The sequence below is a fragment of the Xiphophorus couchianus genome, chromosome 23 (assembly GCF_001444195.1).
Source record: "Xiphophorus couchianus chromosome 23, X_couchianus-1.0, whole genome shotgun sequence".
Classification (NCBI taxonomy): Eukaryota; Metazoa; Chordata; class Actinopteri; order Cyprinodontiformes; family Poeciliidae; genus Xiphophorus; species Xiphophorus couchianus.
The window spans coordinates 15,942,703-15,969,041 of record NC_040250.1 but is presented as its reverse complement, the minus strand read 5'-3'; the positions used below and the strand labels follow the sequence as shown (position 1 = coordinate 15,969,041).

The 26,339-nt window shown below is 35.9% G+C and overlaps 1 protein-coding gene across 2 annotated transcripts in view; it reads right to left on the bottom strand.

The window, feature by feature from the left end:
• diaph1 (diaphanous related formin 1) overlaps positions 1-26,339 on the bottom strand; it is a 104,346-nt gene that overhangs the window by 70,609 nt on the left and 7,398 nt on the right. The window contains exons 2-12 of one of the 2 annotated variants that reach the window (XM_028008904.1): positions 11,178-11,204; positions 9,673-9,834; positions 9,071-9,172; positions 8,264-8,397; positions 7,050-7,133; positions 6,887-6,959; positions 6,160-6,299; positions 5,845-5,950; positions 5,513-5,623; positions 5,191-5,309; positions 3,951-4,067 (exon numbers count right to left, since the gene is read on the bottom strand). In XM_028008904.1, coding sequence (XP_027864705.1) covers positions 3,951-4,067; positions 5,191-5,309; positions 5,513-5,623; positions 5,845-5,950; positions 6,160-6,299; positions 6,887-6,959; positions 7,050-7,133; positions 8,264-8,397; positions 9,071-9,172; positions 9,673-9,834; positions 11,178-11,204 — 1,175 coding nt within the window. The remainder of the gene's footprint in view (positions 1-3,950; positions 4,068-5,190; positions 5,310-5,512; positions 5,624-5,844; positions 5,951-6,159; positions 6,300-6,886; positions 6,960-7,049; positions 7,134-8,263; positions 8,398-9,070; positions 9,173-9,672; positions 9,835-11,177; positions 11,205-26,339) is intronic. The other variant, XM_028008905.1, reaches the window with a different exon arrangement.

The following is a 26,339-nucleotide window of genomic DNA, read 5'->3' as shown; positions in this document are numbered from 1 at the left end:
ATTGTGTGCAACTGCTCGTGCGAGCGCTTGCTGGTTTGTGTCCAGCGTCAAACGTCTGATCAAACCAGCTTCACACAGACACTCAATTTCAGAGATGCCTTATTCTTCGACCCCATTAGACGCTGCCAGATTCAAAAACTCAACACTATTTATTCTGTCTCTGTACTCTGCTCGCTCACTTTGCTTTTGTCTTAAGCTTATTTCACTACTTCACTATACTTTAGGTGTTTTTTTTCCCTCCCCAAAGTTGAGATTTATCCGTGGAGCGAGAGAGACATCTAGTGTTGTAAGAAAAAAAAACCTTTATCATAAAAATGTTATATTCTTAATAATCCTGAGGACATTGATTTCAACTACAAATGACAAGTAAGAGTTCGTAGTGGGCCAGGGGTTTATCTATTTTACTACATAAAGAGCATATAGAGAACAAATTGAATTCTATAAGTACATCTACTAAACCTTTAAAAGACTACAAATATGTACTATGTGCATAAAACTACATAAAGCATATATAGTACAATTATCCACTAAACTCTTCCCTGTGCGCCACTTGAGCCTGAAACCAACCACGACTGAAGAAAGGAGCAAATCAGCAGGTACTCTATGTAGCAATTTACCACCGCTCTCAATTTTCTCTGTGTTATTGTCTCACAGTCTCCACCTTCATTTTCCTTTCATCTCTGTATTAACAAAGCTGTACTTTGTGCCCTGTGAAGCCCTTTCTCCTCCTCTTACTTTCGATATCTCTTTGGAGTCCATTACAGACCACCTCCATTGTGTGTCAGCTTGATGGAAAAAAAAAAGTTGCTACACACAAAAAAAAAACACATCAGCTGGTGAGATGTTTTTCAAAATTTGCTTGGTAAAGATATAAAAATAGACCATATAGACCACAATGCCTGCATTATTACATCAGTCAAGACACTGGGCAGACAACCATTTAAGCAGGCAGACTTATAATTTTTTATGCCAAGAATGCAGCTGCCAACATTTTTTTTAATTAATAAGGGACACACAAATACACAACGCTAAGTAAATATTAATATTATTCTGCAATGGCTTTGTCATTCAATCATTCTCTCCCCTTTCTTTCCTTTAAATCACACTCCGAGGGGTTTTGGAGGACACCAGGCGAGACATTAGCATATTTCTTCTGATAAGCGTGGATGGTGCTCAATTCCATTAAAATGAAACTGGACTTCTTTGCATTTATTAATTTCACTGTCTTGATAAGGCCCTCTAGAAAACAAACAGCAAATGGGAAAAACTGCTGAAATAAGGAAGATGTGAGGAGAATCAAAATAAGATTAATAAATATTTTTGAAATTACTTCTATCTTGGCTGTGGTGACATCATCATCGGATTATTTCTGTTGACCACAGCCTCACTTAGTCTATAAAAACATGCTGTTTATTACCTATATGATGAGTTATTTTTCTAAGCTTTATGCACCGATATGCTAATCAAACAGTTAATCATTTGATTTAAAGGCAATGACACAAACTAGGCTCCAGGTGCGTTATAAATTAATTCACCAAAAAGTAATTTATTTTACTAATTCACTTTAAGAAATTGAACCTGATTGTTTACTTCAAGAGCTTATTTCTGTTTATTTTGATAGTTTACTGCTTAAAATCAAACCAAAACGCAATTTCTCTGAAAAAATTATTTCAATTTAGAGATGTTGACACAGGTACACCTCATCCAATCTGAATAACCTGTCAAAATATTGTGCAGTGCATGAATACAACATTTCCTTGTGGTTGGTTCCTTATGTATGTAGAAAGCATAATTTCTGCAAGGCATAGAGATGATCAACTTGTCCTATGCTGACGAGATAAGGAAGCCCAGGTTGCTTTAATAGTCCTGCTGATGTTTGTACTGTTGAGTATCATCATCTTCCTTTGACAATATTCCATTGTTTCTCCATAGCAGGTGTATGCAACCTACAGCTCTGGGGCCACAAGAAGCACTTTGGTTCTTATAAACTTTGGTTAAAAATGAGATTGTTCTTTTATTTTTATTTCATTGGCCGTGAAACAATTAGCAAAAGTTCTACATTTTATCAAATTACCATAAACAGGCCTGTTATCTGCTGCAAAAACTGCCTTTGATCAGATTTTAATGCATTGGCAATAATGTTCTCCAAGTTTCACTTTCATGTTAACATTAACCCCTTACCCATTAACTAAAATATTGCATTTGCTCTTACTTTGTTCTCATTATCTAATGGCATAAAACAATGTTTGTTTTTGCTATGTTCATTTTTGCCAATAAGCAAACTAGTGATGTGAAAAATTTACTAGAGACTCCTGATTATTATGGCCTAAAGACATAATAATCAGGTCCATGTATTTGTTACATGGGGATAACAATATTACCATGTTTCATTGGTGCTCAGTGTAGTGTTATGATTTTATTTTTTTTATCTGTAAATTGCTCACATTAAAAGCAGAGGACTGCAGTTTCTGGTATGCTTGATTTATTTTAAAACCGTACACCCGTCATTATCTATTAGGCTTTTGAACTGTGCATTCTTATTATCTCTACAGAGTTTTTCTGCTCCAATTATAGAGATAGAGCAGTTAATCATCCAGAGATTAAAAATGGGTAATTTTTCCTTGATCAGCTCTGATCAACGATTGTCAGATAAAAACGGAAAAACCTTAGTTACTCGCTTTGAGTAATAAATCAACAAAAAGTGGCACATACTTGTGAAGTGGGGAAAAAAATGATACACCTGAGGATGATGTCATCTCAGAACAAATACTGTAGTTCTGTAAAAGCCTCAGACATTTGTTTGAACAATTAGCTTCATAAAGACTAAGGAACACAGCAGACCTCCACAGATGAAGGTGTGAAGAAGTTTACTCCAGTGCTCTAAGAGCACCGCTCAATCATCTGAAAACACTGAATATGGTACAGCTGCCAAGCTAGCAAGATGACTCTTAGATGATCAAAAGATTTCTTGGCCATCCACCTGATGGTCTGAGCGAGGAGAGCATCAGCAGTCAGAGGAATGGCCAAGAGGCACACATTTACTCTAGAGGAGCTGCAAACATGAAGAGCTCAGGACTCTCTGCAAGACAACTACTAGTGTGAACTCCACAAACCCCACTTTTGTGAAAAATGAGAACATAAAATACCTTTTAGCCCACTTTAAAATAATACATGTTTTAGATAACTAGAACTGTGGAAAACCATCACGGCGCCATTTTGTTTTTCCTCAACAGGGACAGGAAAGCCAGTAAAGGTTTATAGGAATCAAGAGCTAAATACAAGTCAATCCTGGAGTAAAATAATAGTTTTCAGTCATAGGCTGAAAAATACTTGAGACAGAAGTAAATCTTCACCTCCCAGAAGATGACACCAAACACACAGCCACAGCTAATGTAATGGCATAAGTTTAAGAATATTTGTGTGTCAAAACTGCCCAACACCGTGTCCGACACTGGTTGAGAATCTGTGTCAATATTTGAAAGTTGACGTTGGCACAGGTACACATCATCCAATCTGACAACATGGGCAACATTCTGTTAATGTGCCAAGCTGGTAGAAACCAAGCTTGCTCTACAAAATACTCTCACAACAGGGCTGAATATAAATCTTTTTTGCCGTTTATTTACCTCTTCAAAATTATGCAATAGTGGGTGCTGGTTTATCACATAAAAAGTCATTGACAATTTATAAGAAAATATAGCCAATGTTTTCCTTAATGGTGGTTTTCTCTTTCATCAGTTCACAGCGACAAAATGTCTGCAAAGGAAAGAGTTGACTGTTCCAATTCAGTCCCAAACGCAAAGACACAATAAATGACAAAATGAGTCACTATAAATTAAAGGTAAATAATTGCAAAATTGTGTCAAATGTAACACGTGAATATGCAAGCAGCAGCTACCTTTGACAGAATAAATGTGTATCAGTGTGTTTTGTATATTAGTGTGGAATACCTGGCCAAATAATCGTTACGGATCAGGAGCAGGTGTTGCATCACGGACAGGAAGTGACTTTCAGCCTTGGAATCCTTCACTGTGTTGACCAGGATGTCAAACACTTCCCTCACATCATTGAAGCAAGTCAAGGCTCAATGAATACATCAGACAGAGGATCATGTAAAAAAAAATACATAAAATGTATACCTAGAATATATTAATGAACAATCTAATAGAAATATTTGTACAGTAAAAATAAATATTCATTGCTGGAAACTGAACAATACTGAGGTTGGATGATCAGATAAACAGTAATATTAAATAAAAAAATTACATCAGATAAGTAACCATATAAAGGTATCAATATACGCATATATATACACAATTATAAAAGTCATTTGAAAAGCTGTTCTAATGGATTTGAAATGTGTTTAGGGACCAGCAGTGCTGCTTTGTGCAAAGCGGACATAATTGCAGTAACACCTGGGAGACACCTGGTGTTGAAAATCAGCAACTGCAAGTCGAAAGCAGTGAAATACATTTAGTTTAACTCTTTGTAATAATTTATCTCACAACTGTCCCATTTATTTAATACAGGGTAAAAACATAATGGTGATAAAAAATTTGTCATCCAGTCAGAATAACTAATTGTGCACTGTATAACAGCAACCATAAACACTCCATCTGATGTAATGCATTTGTTACTGTTTATTGTAGGCAGTGCGCTAATTTACCCAGCGCTGTGAAAGAGAATTTAAAATTAGGCACGTTTTTAAAATAATTGTGCTTGTGGGGTGCTAGACTGTACAACTAATACAGAGATAATTTAGAGCTATTTAAAGAAAACTCCAGTGGTTGGGTTATTTGCTGACTGTGACATTACCACAGCTAATTTGATTATGTTCACAAAATTGAATTTGCCAGAAATAAACAAAAACAAAGTAACAAAGGGAGTAACGGGACTGTGTTTGTTGTGTATGAAAAATATTCACTTTATAAATGTTGTCAACCAGAAATCGAATAAGGAAAATAGCAGAGTCCAAATTCAAATTTAAAAGAATAAGCTAATATGCAGTCGGTCATACTATGGGCATGTCTTTCAAAAAGTGTTCATAATATAATCACACTTTAAGGGTTGTGTGAACAGAAAAATTCAAAGAATGCATTATAATACTGTAGGGGGAAAAATACTCTACTTTTCTTTCTTTTGTAAAGTAATGTGAGTGGTGTGTTCAACAAAGGCCTATTGAAAGGATATTCCATTTCTATGCGGACGTCTTCAAGACGTCCTCTGAGCTCATCTGAGTCATCTTCAGCCTGCTCATCAAACACAGTGAGTTGGACCTGTAGCTCCTCATTTTCTATCCCCCGGATCTCCTGCAGGGAACAGGATGGGATGGAAGAAGAGATGAAAGCACTCGAAGGAGAATGGCAGGAGGTGTGTCACAGTGAAACATCTTTCAGCTTAGACAGCTGAGACTTTTTCTTTAACCAGAAGAATCCATCAGTGACTCTACAGCAAAAGTAACAATATGAACAGATATATATAACGCACTCTGATAGATTTCCTAATAACTTACACTCAGGAGTCCTCTAAATCCCAGTCTTAAGAGTTCAGAACGAATATGGATTCTAAAGTCCAGTTCCTCTGCCTGGCTGATTAGGGCGTTGATCAGCTGCATACATCCACTCTGCAAAAGACACTTCAAGTTAGCTTTACATTAAGAAAACCGTTTAATGTAAAAACATTTGCCTTTTACATGACAGGCTATATCAAGTACTGTTAATGAGGAATGCCACCTTTTATCAAACAGGAGTATAACAGATTAAATAAATCTCTTTCTTAGTTCTTAGTAACTAAGAGAGAGAGCTTTCTTAGTTCTCTTTCTTCGTTCTAAAACAGACTGCATACCTTAAGACCAATGTGGTTACTCTGCATCCCATCTATAAGAGGCTGAAATCTCTCAGCGTCCCGTTTTTCAGCTTCCTCTGTAATGGCCTCCAAAACACGATCGTGACTTGGAATAGAGAAAGATTTATTTTCATTATCTAATAACAAATAATACACACAGAAATCCAAAAAAAAGCCCATGTTGTTGCATGATTTAATGACTGTCAAACTAGGCTACAAATTATCATAGAAGGAACATTTAAATCAGGCCTAACATAACTATCACTTCACTAAGCTCAGTCACACCATGTTATCACTTAATTTATTTATCCTCACAGGTTGTCAGGATGATGGAAAATACAGATGGCAGAAAGTAGCTTGGCAGCATCCACCATCATGTTGGGCACCTTGTAGTTCATGGCTCTGACTAGAAGACGAATCCCGTCTTCCGTCCCCAACATGGATTTTATACCATACTAACAGAAAGATAAAAAACAAAACACATATTTCAGAAGGGATTTATGGGGTTTTCAGCCTACAACACTCATATCAAGCATTATTTACTTTGATATAGAGGAATAAAAACATTCTTATAAAAAAAAGGAACACTCCCAAATTTCTAATAATCCAAGGCTATTTTCCATTAGAAAACATAAGTTATACAGGAAATTAACTATACTAAAAAGAACATGTCTCATTTGAAAACATTATTAGAAATACTACTTTATCTTGAATATACAGTAGAACTTATAAAGGGCTTCACAATAATTTCATCCTTTAAACATACTTCAATATATTTAGAGTGCATACGTTTCTTTTACAACAATCTTAGATGTTCTGCTTCAATTCAGGTCATTAGAATTCAGATTTACTTTGAAAATCCAAAAAATAATCAGTGAAACCTAAAATAGTGGTCATGTTGTCCTCTAGTGGTATGAATTGTATACTACATACATTTAATAAAACAAAAAACAAGTACTCATGTCAAATAAAGCAAATATCCTCTGGTTTTAAAGAAGAAAAAAAAAATCTAATCTACCGATGAACTTCACAGTTTTCTTACCATGTTATTCATAAAGGCCTTCAGACAGCGAATGATCTCATGTTGACATTTGTATCCCATACTTCTAGATTGGCTAAAACAGAATATAAACAGAAATGTATTACAAAATACAGTTGATTCCATAAAAAGGCCCAACTTTGCTTAACTGATTTCTGTGACTTACGAGTTATCGTCTTTCTCGTCTTGAAGTCGTTTCAGTAGATTCAAAAGCAGCATGAGGCCTTCATCTCCAAAATTCTGCACCCAACTTAAAGTGAAAAGGTGAACAAAAGTTAGATTTTATTTTCTTTTTCAGTATATATCATTTGAAGTTTTCAGACGTATCAAGACTGAGACATTTCTGAAACTCGATCTGCAAATAAAAAACTCATCCACACAATCCAGACTAATGAGTTGGATTGACTAAAAGGTACCAGAAGGCGATAGATCTTTGAAACAAAATACATTTATTTTTTTGATATTACTTTTAATACTGTTTACCTTACTAATAACAAAAAGGTTACTTTAAGCTAATAGATTATCTGAAAAAATTATTTGAATCCGTCATATAATAAAAATCCATGATTAGAAGTGTCTTCACTGACCTACTTCAGCGTACCAAGAACAAATTAGAACGTCTTAGATTTGATGCAAGCTAAACTTTTCAAAAACAGCAGCAAGAAGACGTTTACCACTTTGTTCAGCCGACATTTTTATTTTGGAAAGCACAAATCGATTTGTGCTTTCCAAAGATTTCATTAAAAATCTGCATCTATTGTTGACTGATAAAAATATTTCAAACGTCTTTATGATATGATCTTCAATATCACTTTCTACCGGATAAAGTTTGGCACAAATGTAACTGAAAATATCAGTCTTTTGTGACTCCATAATGGTTATTTTTCCCATTGGCAATTCTTAGAAACTGTAACCAAATGCTTGCATTATTTCATAACAATGAAACATGTGTATCCACTGAACATTTTTAACTGAAAAAGGCTGAATGAAATAGCAGCTTTTAACACAAAGAGAAAGGCCAGTTTGTAAGTTAATGCAACAGTCACATTTATCATAATGCTTCCAACTAGAAGAAAGAAAGGAACAGAACAGAACATAAAACCCCTCAAACTAGTGCCAGCTGCAGCAAAACACAAAGGACATGACCAGAGAAGACACAAAGTGTCCAAGAAAACCTACAAAGGACGTCAGGCCATCACTGCATTCAAAAAGTGTTTGACAACATAAAATGTTCACCACTTCAGATCCTGTTATCACACAAGTTAAAGATGAGATTCCCAACACATGTAGGATAGGTTAACTTATTTGAAATGTAATTTAATGAAGCCTCTGGTTTGAAGGTAAAAAAAGGCCAAATTCCTTTTGTCTTGTATGTATTACCTGACAGGGTTGTTATTCAGTGAGACTCTCAAAGACTCCAGACAGCTAAGCAGCTGCTGTGGGTCTCTGTACTCCATCTTTATCTCCTGGATGTACATTACTGCTGACTTGGACCTCTCCCTTTGGTCTTGTCCCTGAAAAACACATCAAACAATACATTTTAAAGTATTTGCAATTTAAAATGTATTAGTAATTATGTTAGACTTAATCCTATTCTTATTTATGCCATTTTATTCCTTTATCTGCAATTTATTGGTTTGTGCTGCTTTAACATCTGAATTTTCCACACCAGGATCAAAGTCCAAATTTATTTATATAGAGTCATTCATTCACAATGAAATCCCAGTAGCTTCAGTAGTTTTGATTTGATTTTGTGTAATCAAAAACCTTTCAGCTTTGAAAAGCATTCCACGTTAAATTAGTTGCTCTTTAAAGTATTAAAAGGCCAAGTGCAGAAGATTTTTTTCTTAAACTGTAGCTGCAAAGTAGAAGTAATCTGTTGAATCAAAATGGAATATAAACAGTATAGCAACTAGAAGGTCTTGCATCTTACCCACTCCAATCAAAATGGGTAAGAGAAGGATAGACATTTTTTAAAACAAAACCTCCTGCACAGAGTAAAAGTTATATGAAAAACTGAACTGAAATAATTTTTCTTATTGTAATTTTTTTGATGCTGCCGTCTTCCCCACACCTTTTGAAACATAAATTAATTTCTAGCACAATAGTCTCTATTTATGCATTTTAATGTTTTATCTGCGCAATGATTTTGGCATCGTCCACTAGGCATTTAATTTGGGTACTTACAGCTTTAGAGGTGTGGAGGTATTGGGAGACCATCTCACGTTTAATCGATATGTGTTTTTCCCTCAGCGGCCGCTGCTTTTCCTCATTCAGGTTCATGTCCACCTTTAGGAGAAATAGGAAGCGCAAATAAATAGAAAAAAATTAAATGATGTGAAGGGCAAACCACTTTGTGAATTTAATTTATTTATCCTCAAAGGAAAAAAAAAAGATTGAAAGAAAAAAATACATAAAATAGGTGTATTATTACACTTTTGTATAGCTTAATGTATTTTGAGGTCCTAACTTTTGAAATGACAGTTGGTCTTTATTAAACATGAAAACATACATGTTTGTGCTGAAATCTGTTGTAGGATGTGACCACATGAAAATAGGAGCGCATAATGACTTTACATCTGTTTTCAGAAAAAAATTAATTCTGTAAAACTGTTGTCAAAATTATTTTAAAGGTATTAAGGTAATCCCACATGAAGGCTCTTTAAACAATGAGGGGTTCAGTAGTTCTGAGGATTACAAGTTTACTAAACTGCACATTCAAGATAATGAATTTTATTTGACTTCTTAGTGGGTGAATTTTCAACAGAAACCTCTTTTTTTTTCCTCACCAGCATCTTTTCGAAGAGTGCCAGGATATCTTCATCACTTTGTTCATGGAGCATAGCGCTTTGAGGTGAGAGTTCATAGTTGGCAGCTGAAGAGTGTCGCTGATTTGGAGGGAGAGGCTTTTCCTTGTCCTTTTTTGTTCTCATACTGGTGAGACGCTCCAACTGGGAGGGTGAACAAGATAAGATGGGTTAGAGGAAACACACACATCAAAGAGAGGGCATATCTAAACATGCAAGCCTCACTCTCCTTTAAAACACACCCACAGTGTCATCAGGTTTTTAATGCCAATAAGTTGTTTTACGTAGACATTAGCCGTTTTCAGACTTAAAACTCTTTGCAGAAAATTTGAAGGGAGCTAAATTACCAACATTATTTATAGTTAGATTACTGGACTCTAGCTATGCAAGCTAGATGTTTGAAAGGAATATAGAAATCACCAAAATAAAAAGTTGCGTCTTCAACCACAAATGTGTCCTATATCACGTTTCAATCTTCCAACCTCACACACACCTGTTCATTGAACTACACCTAACCTGAAGAGGGACATTTTATGAATTGCTTATGTATAATGAACATTTATTCATGCCGATTTCCTAGATGTATACATTGCACATTAGACATTGGTCTGCTTTTTAAAGGCCCAGGGTTCCAAAGCACATTATACTACAATCAACCATTCACTCATAATGCAGTGATGGTGGTAAACTGCACTGCAGGCACAGCAGCCCTGAGGCAGACTGACAGAACCAAGGCTGCCATTCAGATGTCATCTACTGACCACCACCAGCAGGCAAAGTGGCTGAAGTCTCTTGCCAATGAAGACAACTGGCACAGAGAATGGGGATTTGAATAGGCAACGCCAGGACAAATCTGCACCTCCTGAGCCAATGGCACCTTCCTTCCAAAAGATGGTGGCAGCATCTAACTTTTAGGTGCTGTATACATCAACTGTAACAATTTATTTTTTAAACATGAATTAAACTTGAACAGCTTTAGTTATCAAAGTTTAGAAGTCACTCAAAAGTATTAAGACTAGAAACACTCCAAATTAAGAGTCTGAAAAGGGCTAAAATCTTCAAAAGGAACACTTTTAGCAAAATGAGGTCATTGTTTTGTGTCAGACATTTTGGCACAAAACAATGACCACACAACGTAAACAACATGGGTGATGTCTAATACTTAGGGTTAGGTCTTTGTGCTAAGTCTTTGTGCTAACATTGTGAGTATTGCCAAGACATACACTGTGTATTAAAATAACTTAAAACACACAAGAACATGAGCTCAGTAGTGTACAAGGTCTTGGCACAAAGATGTGATATAATAATTCACTAATCTTTGTGCCAAGCATTTATACTTTCAATGAATTTCTCTAAATTATGCATATCAAGCTCATGTTCAACGCAAGACAAAACACACACTCAGTGCTGGTTACATTTAACTGGGACTCTGACAGACAGCTGGTGAGTCGAGCATAGGTGATTGTAACACACATTAGCAGACCTACCTCATCTGGAATCAGCCGTTTGAGATTCTGCAGATTGTATAAAGATTACAAGGGGGAAAATGGAACGAGAGGGTAGGAAATATCAGCCAAGATGACAGAAAAGAGGCGACAAGGAGGAGAGGGAGAAAAATAAAGAATCCATTAGACAGAAATTATGACAGGCAACAGCTCCAGGAAATTATGTAGAGTACATAAGCAATTCAGAGAAAAATCTAAAAAAAAATGCTATGGAAACTTTATCCAGTTATTAATTGAGGATAATTATGTTCTATATTAGTGCAAACATATTCTATGTTAAGGTACCAAATACAGTCTTGATTAACAAAAGGGAAAGAAGGAAAAATTTGACTAATATAGTTTCAAAAACAAGATGGCACATGTGAGCCACTAGATGTCAGTATGTACCAAATAATGTTTCTGATGGAAGATCAAAGCAATGAAAGAATGAATTACACACATCCATTTAACCTTCTCCAATTAAATTATAAAAGGAATTATAGCACCACATAGGAAAATGTACAAGAACACACAAATAATGAAAAATACATTTTGAAAAGTCAGGTATATTTGAAAAATAAATTAAAAAGTAGCCATTTTCCAACTTTTGGGTTTTGAAGGTACTGCAAATACTTTAGATATCAAGGCAGATTAGAAAATGCCCCAACAAATATGTCAGGCTGAAATAATCGGCTAGGAGAAAGCATCATACTTCTGTTTAATATTCTTACAACCAATGAGAACCTAACAAAATATTACTTTACCTTTGCAAGGTTCAAATATTTCAAGGTTTTTAAATTTTTTAGCTTAATTTTGTTTCACTGTCTGATATCAGTCATGCAAGATATGAGGTTTTATGAAAGTTGGAAACAAAAAACCCTGCTATGATAAGTTTGTTTCTGCAGGCTTTTTTTTATTGGTCTTCACGAAAATAAAAGTTGAATAACTGGTGGGAGAAAAGTAAAAAAAAAACTAAAGAAAAAAACACTTAAAACTCCATAATTCCATACATTTCTTCTCAAATGAAAGTGGTGCTCGGATCCACACAGAATAATTTCAGCCAGACGGTAGGTATTGCACATAATTTCAGAGACTCCCACAACTTATTCCATTTTATATTAAACGAAACCTCAGCAAACTATATTATATCAGGCCGTTAAAGCTGAGGCAGTGGTGAAGAAAGAGCAGATAGATTAATTGTCTTTAACATTTCTAAGGATTTCACACAAACATAAAGTGTATTTATATAAAGAATGGAAAAATTGTAAAGTTAATTAACAATAAAATTATGCAGAATTCAACAATATGTTTCAAATTAAAATATTTTCACCAGCCAATTGCAGAGTAATAATTCAAGATGTGAGCATCAGACAAGTGTGTCTATTAGTGTGATTGGGCTCTTCCTGCTGAGCCACAGTCAGGCAGGTGCATGCTCAAAGTTTTGGTTTCGATTTCAGCTTCCTCGCTTACCACTTGTTGATGCGCCCTTGGGCAAGGCACTGAGTGGCTATTTCCCTACCAATCTGTTCATCACCGTATGGTGCTTGTTTGAGTGTTGTCTGAGGCTCTGGTATAAAAACACAATACAAACTCACCCTATTTACACGTGAGGAAGTCTGATAAGACCATATTAAATATAATAATCTCAACACGGATTATATTATTCATAGAGGTATGTTTTAGGTCTGCATGGGGGTTTAAAAACTTCAAATTTAGGTTTCAGGCGGGCTAATGTTAAGTATTAGTCATCTTTACATTTAGTACTAAGTACTAAGGAGATTAATGTAAGTCCTGCATAAGCAGGAAATCGAAAAGAGAAAGTGGGAACATTCTGTTCATAGGAAAAGGCCTCAAAAGGAAGATGTTTCTCCTCCAGTACTTGTCATTAGATAAACCCACATCATAAACGTGTGCAGAATGTGAGAAAAATCCCATACAGGTGAAAACCAGAGCTGTGGTAGCATTGTGCCCACACAACGGAAATGCACTGTCTGAACGCACTCTGTTCTTACCTTGAACAGAGTGTGTTCAGGGTAAGAACAAGATTCAAAACTACTTAGAAAAATAAACTATGAAGTTCTGCTTTTTAAGCCACAACTTAATTTATGCAGAATTGAAATCACGTTTGAGACAAGACAGCTCTTGATATAACATCTGGTAACATAGCTTACTAGAAAAGAAGCCTTAGAATTGACAGCTATGAATTGCTTAATATTCATAACTAAATGCTTAATTTAAAAAAAAAAAAAGATAATATATCTGATTTGTACACTTTTTAACTATGCTGCCAAACTTATTGTTTACTGACCAAATAAAGCTTTAAAACAATATTTCACATGCCCTGAAGATATTGTAAAAGTGCAAAAGTCAGATTCACTCACAGGATAACAGCTCAGCTGCACTATATATGCTAAATATATTCTGCTTACATACAACAGACCAAGAGATGTACTACTATCATTGTTCTGAAAGTGTAATTTCAACTCATAAGCAAAATTAAAGCACCCAAAGCAAGGATGGGTTTTACATGGAGCTCATGTAAAATCATGAGCTCCATGTAAAACCAGCAACCTGAGAATAAAGTGAGCTATTAACTTTTCTCTATAGAGATGACTTCACAGAGTCTTAAATAGCCTCCTAGTCTCACACAGACATTACATAAGAAACAAAGTTTACAAACAGTGAAAACAAATACAACCTAAAGTTATTGGCCCTATTATATTTCACATATCATTTCCCGCATATAGTGTGGAATAACGCCACCATCCTCTCACTGCAGCAGTATTGCTGCTTTCACTAACTGATAGTGGCATAGAATGACTTCCTCTCTGTAGCTTTATCACTCTCCTCTTAGGCAGGGCTGTCACTCTCCCTCTTTCCAGTGGTGTTCTTCCCACTGCTTCCTCCAAAGCAGAGTGGCTAGTCCTGAGATAATAGCCTTTGTCCTAAAAAATACTGGGCAATGACGACAGTCGCCTCACTGACAGTGTTCACCATTGAGGTAAGCCTGAACGATATTAAGAAAACATGTGATGTGTGAAAATATTGGGAAATGCTCCATGGCTTCCAAACAATTAAAAAATAATATTTTTCTGCTATAGGTTGCATCATGAAAAATGTACTTTCACTTTTCAATTTTTTATATAATGTTATTATGTCATGTACAATGTGTTGTACACATACTTAAGGAGTTGCTTTGATTCATTCATGCATGTTTGACTCTCCCATGGCAACCATTAGAGGCTGCATAAAAGCCTATATTTACAGTGCAAAGCCCATTTACTAAAGGTGCAGCTTGGAGCTTCAATCCCCAGCTGAGCACAACTCCTCCACTCAGCTCCACAAGACTAGCGGCAGCAGCAATTAGCAAACACCTGGCAGGACTGCGCATCTGCAGCTTATCATGCAAACCAAAAGCCTCTTTTACACTTGTAAATGGTGTCAATGGAACGAATGGAGAAGCATTGTTATGGTGACATGCAGAATGAAGTGTTTCCAAAAGGGAAGGATTTACTTATAGAGACAAAGGACAATTTCAAGGCATCAGATATAACTATGATGCATAGTTGACCACCAGATGAACCATTTTTTTTTTGGCAAACACTGAAAGCAACTCTTAGTCCTTTAAATATAACCTGTTGTTCCAAGAGCCCAACGGTTCAGTTCTTTCAGCTACAGATGTAGAATATGCTGAATTGCCATTGTCATTACAAATATGTGCAAAAAAAATAGAACTTTCTAAGGGCTGCTGTTATCACATTTCAATACAATAGCATTATTATTTAATCTTCCACATACTTAATACCAAAACCTCAAAGATTTTCTTGCCTAAAAGACTAAAGTCCACAGAGTGTGAAGAAAAGTAGTGACTTAATTGGAACAACCTGCACCTTATTGCACCTGAAATACGTCACCCATTACAAACACAAAAAGTGGCAAATTATTTTTTAATGTTGATTGATGCATTTTTTTTGGTGCAAATGAAATACATGAATATACTAAATATTTCTACTCTGTGTAACAATAAAAAGTACTTAAAACATGAAGTAAAATTGGGGCGACGAGTGTACTATGTTCTCTATGTAATTGTTCAAACTGGGTTGCCATGGTTGCATACTTGGTGTGCATAGGGAAGTACCGTAGTATTGTGACAGGCACACCCAGACACTACAGCCTCATACACATCATACCAAAGCAGGAAATGTTAAATTCTGATGCATTTAACAAACTGAAAGTATTGTCAACATAACGTACTATACAATCAGTAAAGAAAAATTGTTTATCATCTCTACAGAACCCACACAAAGTGCAAACTAATGCATAAAAAAAAAACCCTTTAAAACTAAACCACTAAAAAAAAATGGTACCAAAACAGAGTTAATGTGCTACCCTTACGAGGCCAAGATTACACTGATGAGTTGAGCAGCAATCCTTTAAAATCCCAATCTTTCACAGCTACATTCTGGTATTGTCCCTAAATGCCTTACAGAGCACAGATCCAGTGCTTTTCAGTAGACTCACTGTGTGAGAGACATTATGTCTGAATGCAATAACAAGTAGGGCATTTTTGCTGCATGACTGCCCATTCACCCAGGCATATTGCTAGCAATTTTGGCAACAACAAAAAAAAAAACAAAGCAAAAAAAACAACTTCTTTCTAAACCACCTACTAGAAAGTTATGAGTTTTAAATGTAAAAAAAAAAAAAAAAAAAACAATCAGCTCTCCTGTAAGCTTTACTCTACACACTACAATCCCAAGAACGACCAACTATTAATTTGTTTTAACTGTGGAGAGTTTTTTTTTTCATTTTTCAGACATACTGGCCAAAAGAGATTACTATGAAGTGCAATTAATAGGCAGCTATTGCCAAGATGAGCTTTCATTAGTTCTGGAAAATCCCAAGTGTGGAAAGCAAAACAATAAGCACAACAATTAAACAAATTACCATTGCAGATGAAAGGTTAAAGCAGTTTTCAGAAAAAAGGTTTTGCAATACCAGTCTGGGGTTTCCAGCTTAACGCCAAAGTCCAAAAGCATGACGTTTATGTTAATGAGTGTTGCCCATAGGAGCAAGCATGCCGTTTTGTCCTGTGTGTCTCTGTGTTATCCTGTGAGGGGTTTCGACCTGTAAAGGGTACTCCCCGCCTCTTGCCCGATGACTAGAGGTGCACTGACTGCAGTTTTCTGGCCAATCGCCGATTACCAACCTGTAAAAAGCCTGCTCTGTCGACCGACTTTGATTTTGGCCAATACACTTTTTTTTTTTGGTCTGGAATGTTGCTAAATGTAGCAAGAAAGTTGCTGAGTTGGCAACAGTGCTGTGACTATTGTTAACTGAAAATGTGGAGACATGGCCTGGTGGGTCAAATCTCTCTGATGGAAGAGCAGAAGAGGACAGTGATTGACTTTTAAACATTTGCAGATGTAGATAAGATCAAGGGATAAGATCACCTTCGCATTCAAGTGTCAGCCGATCTTTTCAGGATCTCAGAAAATTAAGAAAATCAGTACCAATAAATCTGCTGGCCGATAAACTGTGCACTCAGACAATTGGCCACTAGAAATTTTTCCAGCACCCAACACCAACTATCAGCCAAGAAACTGGAATCAGAATCCTGCTTTTCTAGAAATACCCAGAGGATTTGGCTGAGATCATTCTGACCAACATTATTTTAATATTAGTAAAATAGTATTGGGTTAAAAAATGGTTATATAGAATAAAAACTGAAGTTCAAATATAAACTTGCTACAATTTGCGATCTACATTCATTAATGTTGCTCTATGCCCAAAACAACTTAGCCTAAAATGCAGCTTCTTTCCTAAATGCTCCAAATTGTTTTGTTGTCACAAACAACATTTATGATCCCTGCTTTAAAAAAAAATCTGCATTGTGTTTCCTTCAGTACATATTTACCAGAAGTAGAGCTGTACAATAGATCCAATTTTATGTGTGCAGTATAACACATACAAAGGGCTGTTCTGTTTGGATACAATGTTTGGTAGGCTATAATATTTCATGAGCTATGCATTTAAACTCTGCAAGCAAATAATATATTCCAAACTCTCCTCCAGCAGGAGGATTTTTCACTGTCCTTTATGTACAGATCCAAGGTAGGTCTTAGTGAACTTGAAGGGCAGTGGTTAGAACAATTATAGGGTGGAATAGAAAGTAGAGTGGGGAAAATGCAGGTTAATCACAGTGGATGTTCTCATTGCACTAGCCAACAATAACACTGCAGTTTTTCAGTTTCCTTTTATGCTATGTTTAGCACAAAACATTGCTGATAACTGCTGAGGGGACAGCAGCTCCCAGCACTGTGGCTACAGAATGCTAAATGCTCATAGGTTTTAAAGACAGAACCAAATACAGGACCAAACCTGTAGTACGTATTTAAAATGATGCAAATATGTAGCTCTTTGTTGTCTTTCTGGCCCCGTGAAGAAACAAAGACATTTTTAGAGGGTTCTACAGTCAAATCTGGTACAACCTGATGGTTCAAGCCCCAACAGAAGAGGATTGAACTGATATTTATTTATCCTCTTTCTATGGTGATAGATTTCTAGTCTTCTTGTCTCAAAAAAAAGAGGACAAACTGCATAATTAAAAACTCTAAGACATGCCACCATCTGATATCGACTTCTGAAAATCATAGATGGTAAAAAAACAAAGTGCCCTTCATTTCTGTGAAATGTTTTTACTGGTCTTTCTTACCAAGCACATACAATTGGTTCCCCTGTGTAGGTTCATAAATCCCTTGTTAGTCTTTCTTAATGGTGCCATTACCATTGTTTAATCCAAAGCTACAGCAAAAGGCAGCATTGGAGGAAAAAAATGGCTATGTTGCTGTGAAATGAAGCATTACAGAAAAGTCCCTTGCTCAAAAATTAATCATAAAAAGTCTTAAGCCAAAACTGTTGAGGATTTTTTCCTATTCTAATGACTGCCTTTGAAAAGGAGATTGTTGGGTGTGCATTTCTTGGCTGATAATTTTATAGGAGAGATATTCCAGATGGGTTAAGAAACTTTTTTTTCTTATTTGGGCATTGTGTAGCAATAGGTGTGGAGGAGTCAATACATTGCAGATATGAACAATTAAGAATTGAACATCAAAAGTTGACTATTTTTGACTTAATTTTGAGGACATCAGGTGGTGAAACGTAGAAGCAGGTAATTATAGTATGAGGACATGAGTGAAAGCAGTTTTCATTTTGCAAAGGCCTGACTGGAGAGCAATTAAGTGTTGGCTAATTTGTTCCGAGTTTTATGGATTTTACAGGCCTATGTTAAATTAGTCCAACTGAACAGAGTCTCATTACAGCAGATGCTCATACCGGACACAGATGACATTGTGACCTGTAGCATTTTGGCCGGTGTTAGAAGCACATGTGCGGAAGTAATAAAAAAAGAAAACGGGCATATATCATAACTAATATTGTCATCGCAATATTTACCAATATTATGTCTGTGCGAGATTTTATAAGATAGTGCCACCAAATCCAGAGGCAATAAAAATGAAACAGCTGATTATTCCTACCACCGTAAACAGGAAAACTATCAAATTAGTGATGTCAACACTTACCCCCCCCAACAGAAGCAAAGTAGGATTAAATTTATGTTATATAAATAACCGATTTATGAACCCATCGCAACTGTAAGTGAATCGAATTGTGAAGTTCTTAAAGATTCCCGCACCTAGCTAGTATGCATTGAAGCCTTTTCACTGGCTTACGGTAATTCCAGGACTAGCTGAAGTTGTGAAAACAATTAAGCCAAACACCCTGAGGCTGACTTGTTCCCTGACTGCATTGCTGAACTGAGGCTAATCTAAACTTGTTCCAGCATTTAACTACGATAATACTGGTGGGTTTCCAGACCTCTACAGTTATTAATACAAGAGTAGGGCAGATATTGTCTGACTATTCAGCAAACACTCAAATCTTCTATTGATAGTCCTAATCAAGAACTAATTAGCAGATAGTCACTTTTTAAGTAATAGTGAACAATTAGTTTAAGATGCTCATTAATATTTAGACTATTGATCATTTTAAAAAGTAGATGACATTTCTTTTCTAGTTACTGAGGGTTTTACTGCCTATAATTTACTTTATTGTTTTATGCTCTTAAACTATGTCTTATGTACCCTTTAGTGTTCCGTGTTTCACTGAAAAGCACTTTGTGTCATTTTCTTCAGCAAACAGTGCTTTCTAAATAAAATTTACTTGCTTAAATTCATGTACTTGTCCAAATGTCAAACTTCCATCGTGACCTTATCCTGACAACCTGGAGCTACACTATTTAAGTTTAGGAAACCAATGCACTAGTTCACAGTATTACTCTATTAAATTACAATTACAATTTTGTTGCAGCAGAATCATGCTTTTTTTTCCCTTTTCTTGAAACAGTGTTGTTGGTACACAAAGCTGACAAAAGATTAGCTGTAATCACTAAAGGGAAGACAGAGAGAGAGACAAGGTCTGACACCGTAATCCCAACTAAGCTCCTCCTTTATGGCACGAGTAACACACAGCAGTGAGGCCAGTCATATCTGTGAGGATCAGGAGCTGTTCTGTCTAACCAGCTCTCCGCTGACTGTTCAAAATAATAGGGAGATTAAAAGTGCTTATGTTTGGGGACAGTCCTCAAACTAAGTTCCATTAGAAAACAGCTATTTGAGTAGCGCAGAAAAGTTGGAAAAAAAAAAAAGAATCCTGCAGCTAATTTATTCTAGGTACTTAGAATTGCCATTATAATAAATTTTATTACATAACAATTTACTGCTAGTTACCTGGCTTGCTGGTATTAGAAAGTCACAATCATGAAAGATGAAAGCCTAAGCCTTGAAAACTATTACCGTATTTGCTAATTATTTCTACCCACTTACTAGAAAACCATTGAAGAGTCCAACAAGCACTTTTGAGGACACAGCAAGCCTAAGCTACATCTTACAAAAACTAATCAATTCAGCAATTTTCAGTATAGCGTACTTAAAACATCAGCATTCATTAATTCATGTACATGAAGACAGTGACACAGATTTTGTGTTATACTAGTCTACTAGCATATGAGAGAGACACACTTGTTCTATATAAAGCTCAGAAATACAAAAACTATTTGATCTATAAAAAAAAAAAACCTGCTATCAGACATGACATAAAACCACATACACTTAGTAGCAGATTAGACTCGTCATTCAATTAAATCGCCAAGCCGAGTTACTTACACAAAATAAAGATCAGCAAAACCGCATTATGACAAGATTATGGTTACAAAGAAAATTTAGGCTTGGAAACTGCGACCTAGTGACCTTATGTGATTGGGTGACTTCAGAGAGGAAACGTTACTGCAGAGCATTTGGTAAAAAAAATGTGTGTGAATAAGTAAAATTAAGAAATTTAATAATTTCTTATCTAATGATGCAACATAATATGCCAATTATTTTGAAAACTCTTGAGTTGATAAAACTAGACAAAAAAAAAAACTTTCACAAGTGCAAGTAAACGAAGCTGAATAATAAATTATTTAGAATGGAAGTTAATCAAAAGCTTTGCAAGCTCAACCACAAGAAAATGAACACTTAATTGTAAAATGTGCAACTAGCTGTACAACAAATATATGTGAAACTAACATCAGACCCCAAACTAAGATCACTACAGTAACAAAGACCCTGATCTAGATTCAACCATCAGAGACCTTTAAAGCTTCCAGACCTTCAGAATAGAAAGTCATAGAAGGGTCATTATAATTACTGGCCTTCTGGTACCTATTTACACAATTGATGAAAAAAAGAATGAGAAAGATAAGAGTGAGAAATAATGAGTGCAAATAAGGAAGCATCCTGTTTGCCATTTTTGCACAACTTCCTGTCAACCCTCTGAATTTGAGAAATATAACTGTGTTCGACAGGAACCCATCAGTATATGTAAATACGAGATGAGGAAAAAACAATTTTTTTTTTTTAAAAAGTCAAAAATACTGGGCACCAAATCTGCATGACTGTCAGCTCAAACAACTCTCCGTTTGCATGACAAAGTCAGACAGAAAGAGAAACTTCTGTTTTCTCCAGAGGCTCACTGCACGCGAAAGCACATGTAAGCACAGCAACAAGCAGACTTGTACCGGAAGATGTGAAAATAAGGGTGACACAGCTGCACTTTGCGACAAGAGCAAGGGAAAGAAGTGATTGGGCATCAAATGAGCACCTGTATTATAGTAGCTTGTTGTGTTAAGGATGAGTTAACAGGTGAGAATGACCCACTTTGAGATTTTTAATCTTTACACCCAAGAGTTAACAAGTTGAATTAACACTGAGACAACAAAAGGCTCTTTTCCACTAGAGTGCCTGTAACCGCTTTGGTTCCGGTCCGCACCGGCCAGATTCATTTTCCATAAGCAGATCGTGGCACCACGTGGCTGTTTGCAGACTTTTTACCTGCTTTGGCAATACTGAGCCGAGTACTGTACTGAAGCGATTTGATTGACAGCTTACTGTATTCATTGATTATCTTGTGATTACCTCAGGGCAAACTCCAAAACAAAATTATAACTTAGCTGTGAAATCTTCATTGATATATTTGGCCTCGCAATGAACTTCTATAACACCACATGAAATATCTGGGTTTATTTGAATCCATCAGAACCAGTGTTGCTCCAAACATCAGTGGAGAGTTGGCCACAGATGATGCATGCTAATGGCCCACCAACAATAGTGAGGAACAGACTGTATAATGGAGAAGCTCACTACCTGGGGTAGAACCAAACCACACATTAACTTGTTATTTCGTGTATTCCCAATGGAAAAGCGCCTAAAGCTAACTGCACCTTCAGTCAGTTTGGAGGAGCAACAAAACATGTAAGCAAAAACATCCTGTCACTAAGGAAAGCTTAGACAAAGCACACAAACAAATCAAATGTTGATAGATTCACAAAAGTACAGGCCATTTACTTCTTGTTAGTACCAGCTGGATGAAGACAGTTTAGCTATTTGCAATAACTGCAGATTTCCAGCAATTATTTTTCTTTGAGAATTCTATTTATTTTAAATTTGGATACTTGGCTTTGATTGCTGGTTTCTGGTAATATATACATGTATTTTTAAAATCTCACTAGTAAGACAGAATTACTAATGACAAATGGCAAGCCATTATTAAATGTCTAGGGCTAATTTATGGCAACGCATAATGAAAAAAGGTGGATTTGCCTTTAGAACTGTTTCTAATTGACTGGTTAATCATTTATTGTGCATTCAGCAACATCTACTAGGGCTTTCTGAACACAGCGAAATGGCCTGTACTTTTATAGCGCCTTGTCTAGTCCAGAGGACCCCAAAGCGCTTCACACTACATTCAGTCTTTCACCCACACGTTCACACGCTGTAGTCACCAACTCGCCATTGAGGCAACCTGACAGAGGCGAGCAGGCAAGGCGGGTGAAAGGAATATGAGTTGTTGACCAGGAATGTCAACAATTGTTTGTTTCTGACAATGTGAAATATCTTAATGTGTGAAAAAGCTTACTGTAGCACAGGGTGCTGGTCAGTTACACGTTGTAATGTTTGACCTCCACAGTGACAGTGCAGACTAAACCAAACTTTTGAACATTCACTGGGGTGAACTTAATCTATTCTTAGTAAGGTATTTAAAAGGTGTAGTGGCTCCGCATTCCAACTTCCACCTGCCTGCAAAAAGAACTTTGTTATAAACACACAGAATGGCAGTTCAGAGAAACCAGTCATCTGAGGTATGCAGATAAAACAGCAAATATTTGACTGTAGCAGAATCATTGCATTAATCCATTGTTCAGCTAAGGTGTCTATTATGCAGTTTCTGGAGTTCAGACGAGCCATTAGCATAACTATGTGACATGTAACACACAAATCACATCCCTAATCCACCCATAAAACTGTAGTTTAATTTTAAAACAAAAAAGAAATTCTCCCTTTCTTCAGGTCAGGTTTAACCAAGATATTTTAGCTTTGCATAGCATTGAGATTCTCCATGACGACGAGTTTTGCGAAATTTACCACTGATCCTCTTTACAGGGATGCTGTTAATGTGTCGAAGTGGATGGTCAGTTTTTATTCCAAATTAGATCTTTTATTAAAGTTAGAAATCATTGTTTAAATAAGATTGAGATTTTAATTTGAGCTCTGCAAAGTTTTATAATTTCTAACAAGACTAGGGCAGCAGCTAATGATTATTTTAGGAATCGATTATGTTGTTGATATTGTCGATTAACCGGATGAAAGAGTTGGCATGTTCAGATGTTTCAGTTAATCTTGCGAGTTCATGTTATATGATAACATGAATGCATATGACTCCTCAATTTTTAACTAGTAAATCAAACATTGTGTGGCAACACTTTATTTGACGGGTTGTGAATTAGACTGTCATGACACTGTCATAAATATGACATAACACCTGTCATGAACATGAGTAAGTCTTCATGAATATTTATGACTGTTGTCATAAAGTGTCATTCGGTAAATCATGACACTTAATACAAAGTTGACATTATTTTAAATGTCATCATTATGACAACTTGACATTAACCAAGAAATCATTATCTGACATAAATTTGTTATAAAAGTATTACTGATTAAACTTGAGCTTTAATAACATAAAGCTACATAATTTTTAAAGTTTAATCAGTAATACTTTTATAATAAATTTATGTCAGATCATGATTTCTTGGTAAATGTCAAGTTGTCATAAAGACATTTTGAATAATGTCAACTTTGTATCAAAGGTGTCATGATTTACCAAATGACACTTTATGACAACAGTCATAAATATTCATTAAGACTCACTCATGCTCATGACAGGTGTTATGCCATGTTTATGACAGTGTCATGACAGTCTTATTCACAGCCCATCAAAGTGTTACCCATTGTGTTACGTAAAATGCAATAGCATAGCTTCCCTTTACTACAAGCTTGATCATTTATAGCAAACAATGCATTTGCAGGTAAAAAAAAAAAAAAAAAGCTCAGCTCTTTCTGCTTGTAGGGCTAAGCTGTTGACAATTTTTTCAATTAATAATTGGATAAGAAAAGTTTTTTTTTTCTTTTGTTTGGTTTTTTTTTTTTTTACAAAATTTGAACCAGAAAAAAACTATGCGACTGGATTTCTAGGTAGAATATATTTAGACAAAGAGGGTTTTTCAAATGCAATTGTATACATTTCGTGTACAGTTTTGGCTTAATTACTGCTCTGACTGTGTTCTTTCAACAAATGGGATGTTTTATAGGCTGTACATTTCAGTTAATGTTTATTCAGTGACTAAATTAGTTAACAGTTACTTCAATAATGTATTAATCTTGATTAATTGAAAAAAAATATTTGCTATAGCGTACACTTGCTACAGCAATATCAACTGGAGGGAACTCCATGCACTTGGATCTCTACAAAGGAGCAACACGGAGCTCCAGCTGTCAAATGAAAGCCAACTGGATTACAGAACATTGCTTTATTTTAATTTTTTAAGCCGTCAGCGAGTTTCTCCCATGAAGCATGGGATTTAGAAATATTGGCAACCTGGTGAGAGGCACTGACAGGAGGTACAAATGCTTAGAATGTAGAAAATACATCAATTCTGCAGTAATGCCAACACACTACCAATTACTAAAGTTTTCAAGAACAGTTCACCAAATCGTCATATGTTGTCTTCATTTAAAAAACACTTTAATATGCTGCATGTTAATTTTTAATTTCCACACAGGGTAGTGTCCACTCATGAATAATGAATGACTGTTCGTGGTATAAAAGCTTGTTAGGTTATAAAATCAACGTTAACGCTGATGCAATATGTAGTGGCTTGTGAGACCTTTTTCACACCCTTATAACCTTTTTAACACCATGACCCAAAACACCACTAACTGTTTTGGCAGAAAGAAAAATTCAGATGAGAAAATAAAAAATAAATGCTCAACGCATCTATGATATATAGTCTGCATCTCAAGTTGTGATGAATGTGCTTCAATCTTGGCCAGAAATACATTGCTGTCAAAATGAGCTCATGGGTGATTCTTTTTTTTCCTCAGTCAACCCAGTAATTATACTTCAAAAAATAGCTCTGATCATCTCTTTAGTGCAGCTCTCCTAGAACTGTTTTAGTCTAGTTTTGCTCTTTAGAGAACCACCACAGTCTAACCCAAGCAGCCCCTCCTATTAACAGTCTACTCAACACTCTAGTTTCATATTGGCAAGACATTTATTCACTGTAGAGCATGCTCCTGTTACACCAAGATGCACCAAACAGTTGCAGGTCTGTTGCAGCATGTGGGTTTGTGTTGTTCAAAAGGAGTGGGTACGTTTAAAAAAAGATGCCAAGGAGAATCAGAGAACAAGTGCATATTTACCTATTCCACTTGACTCTGAGCACTTGAGACAGATTTAAGAGGGACTGAGAAGTCGTGACCTAGCCTGCTTATTTGTGCCACTACAGAAGAATAAGCATTTGCTGAGGTGGTTCCCCCAGGAAGTAATCACACTGATGCATAAAGTCACAGTCAGGGAGAAGATGTCACGCTCGAAAGATGATGCACTTTGCAATAATGCTGATGCTTACTGATTAAAAGCACTTCAAACTCATATCAAGCTACAGCTATTTGTGTACTCTAGAAAAAATAATATAAAAACATTTGCAAAAGGGTGCAACATCCCATTACTTTGAAGACGTGTGGTTTTAGAGAGCAACAGTCCTTGAGTGGAAAAAAGGTCATAGATTGCACGTTATCAACTCCAGCCAGAGATTAGTGAAAAACTCCCATTATTATGTCGAAAGATGAATATAAAACATCTAAAGCAATGATTATACACCAGAATGGACATAAACACAGAAAACAGCCACAACAGACCCATCATTTCCAATATTTAGTCTACGCTTCATGCTTTTACAGCACATAGTACGGTGCAGTAGAACCCCTTGCCTGGTTTACCACTCTCTGTAGTACCATATAACTGATACTAACTTTTCTACATGCATTTTGTAGTAAAACTCCAAATAGCCAAACTGGTACAGTGATGCATAAACACTAGCTGATTAGTTAGATTTACATCCTGTGAGTGTGTAAAATGCATCTGTAGCCACAGACAGTACACATGTACTTCCTCATTCACAGAGTAAGTTAAAATTCATAACATCAGTTAAAGACATCTGATTAA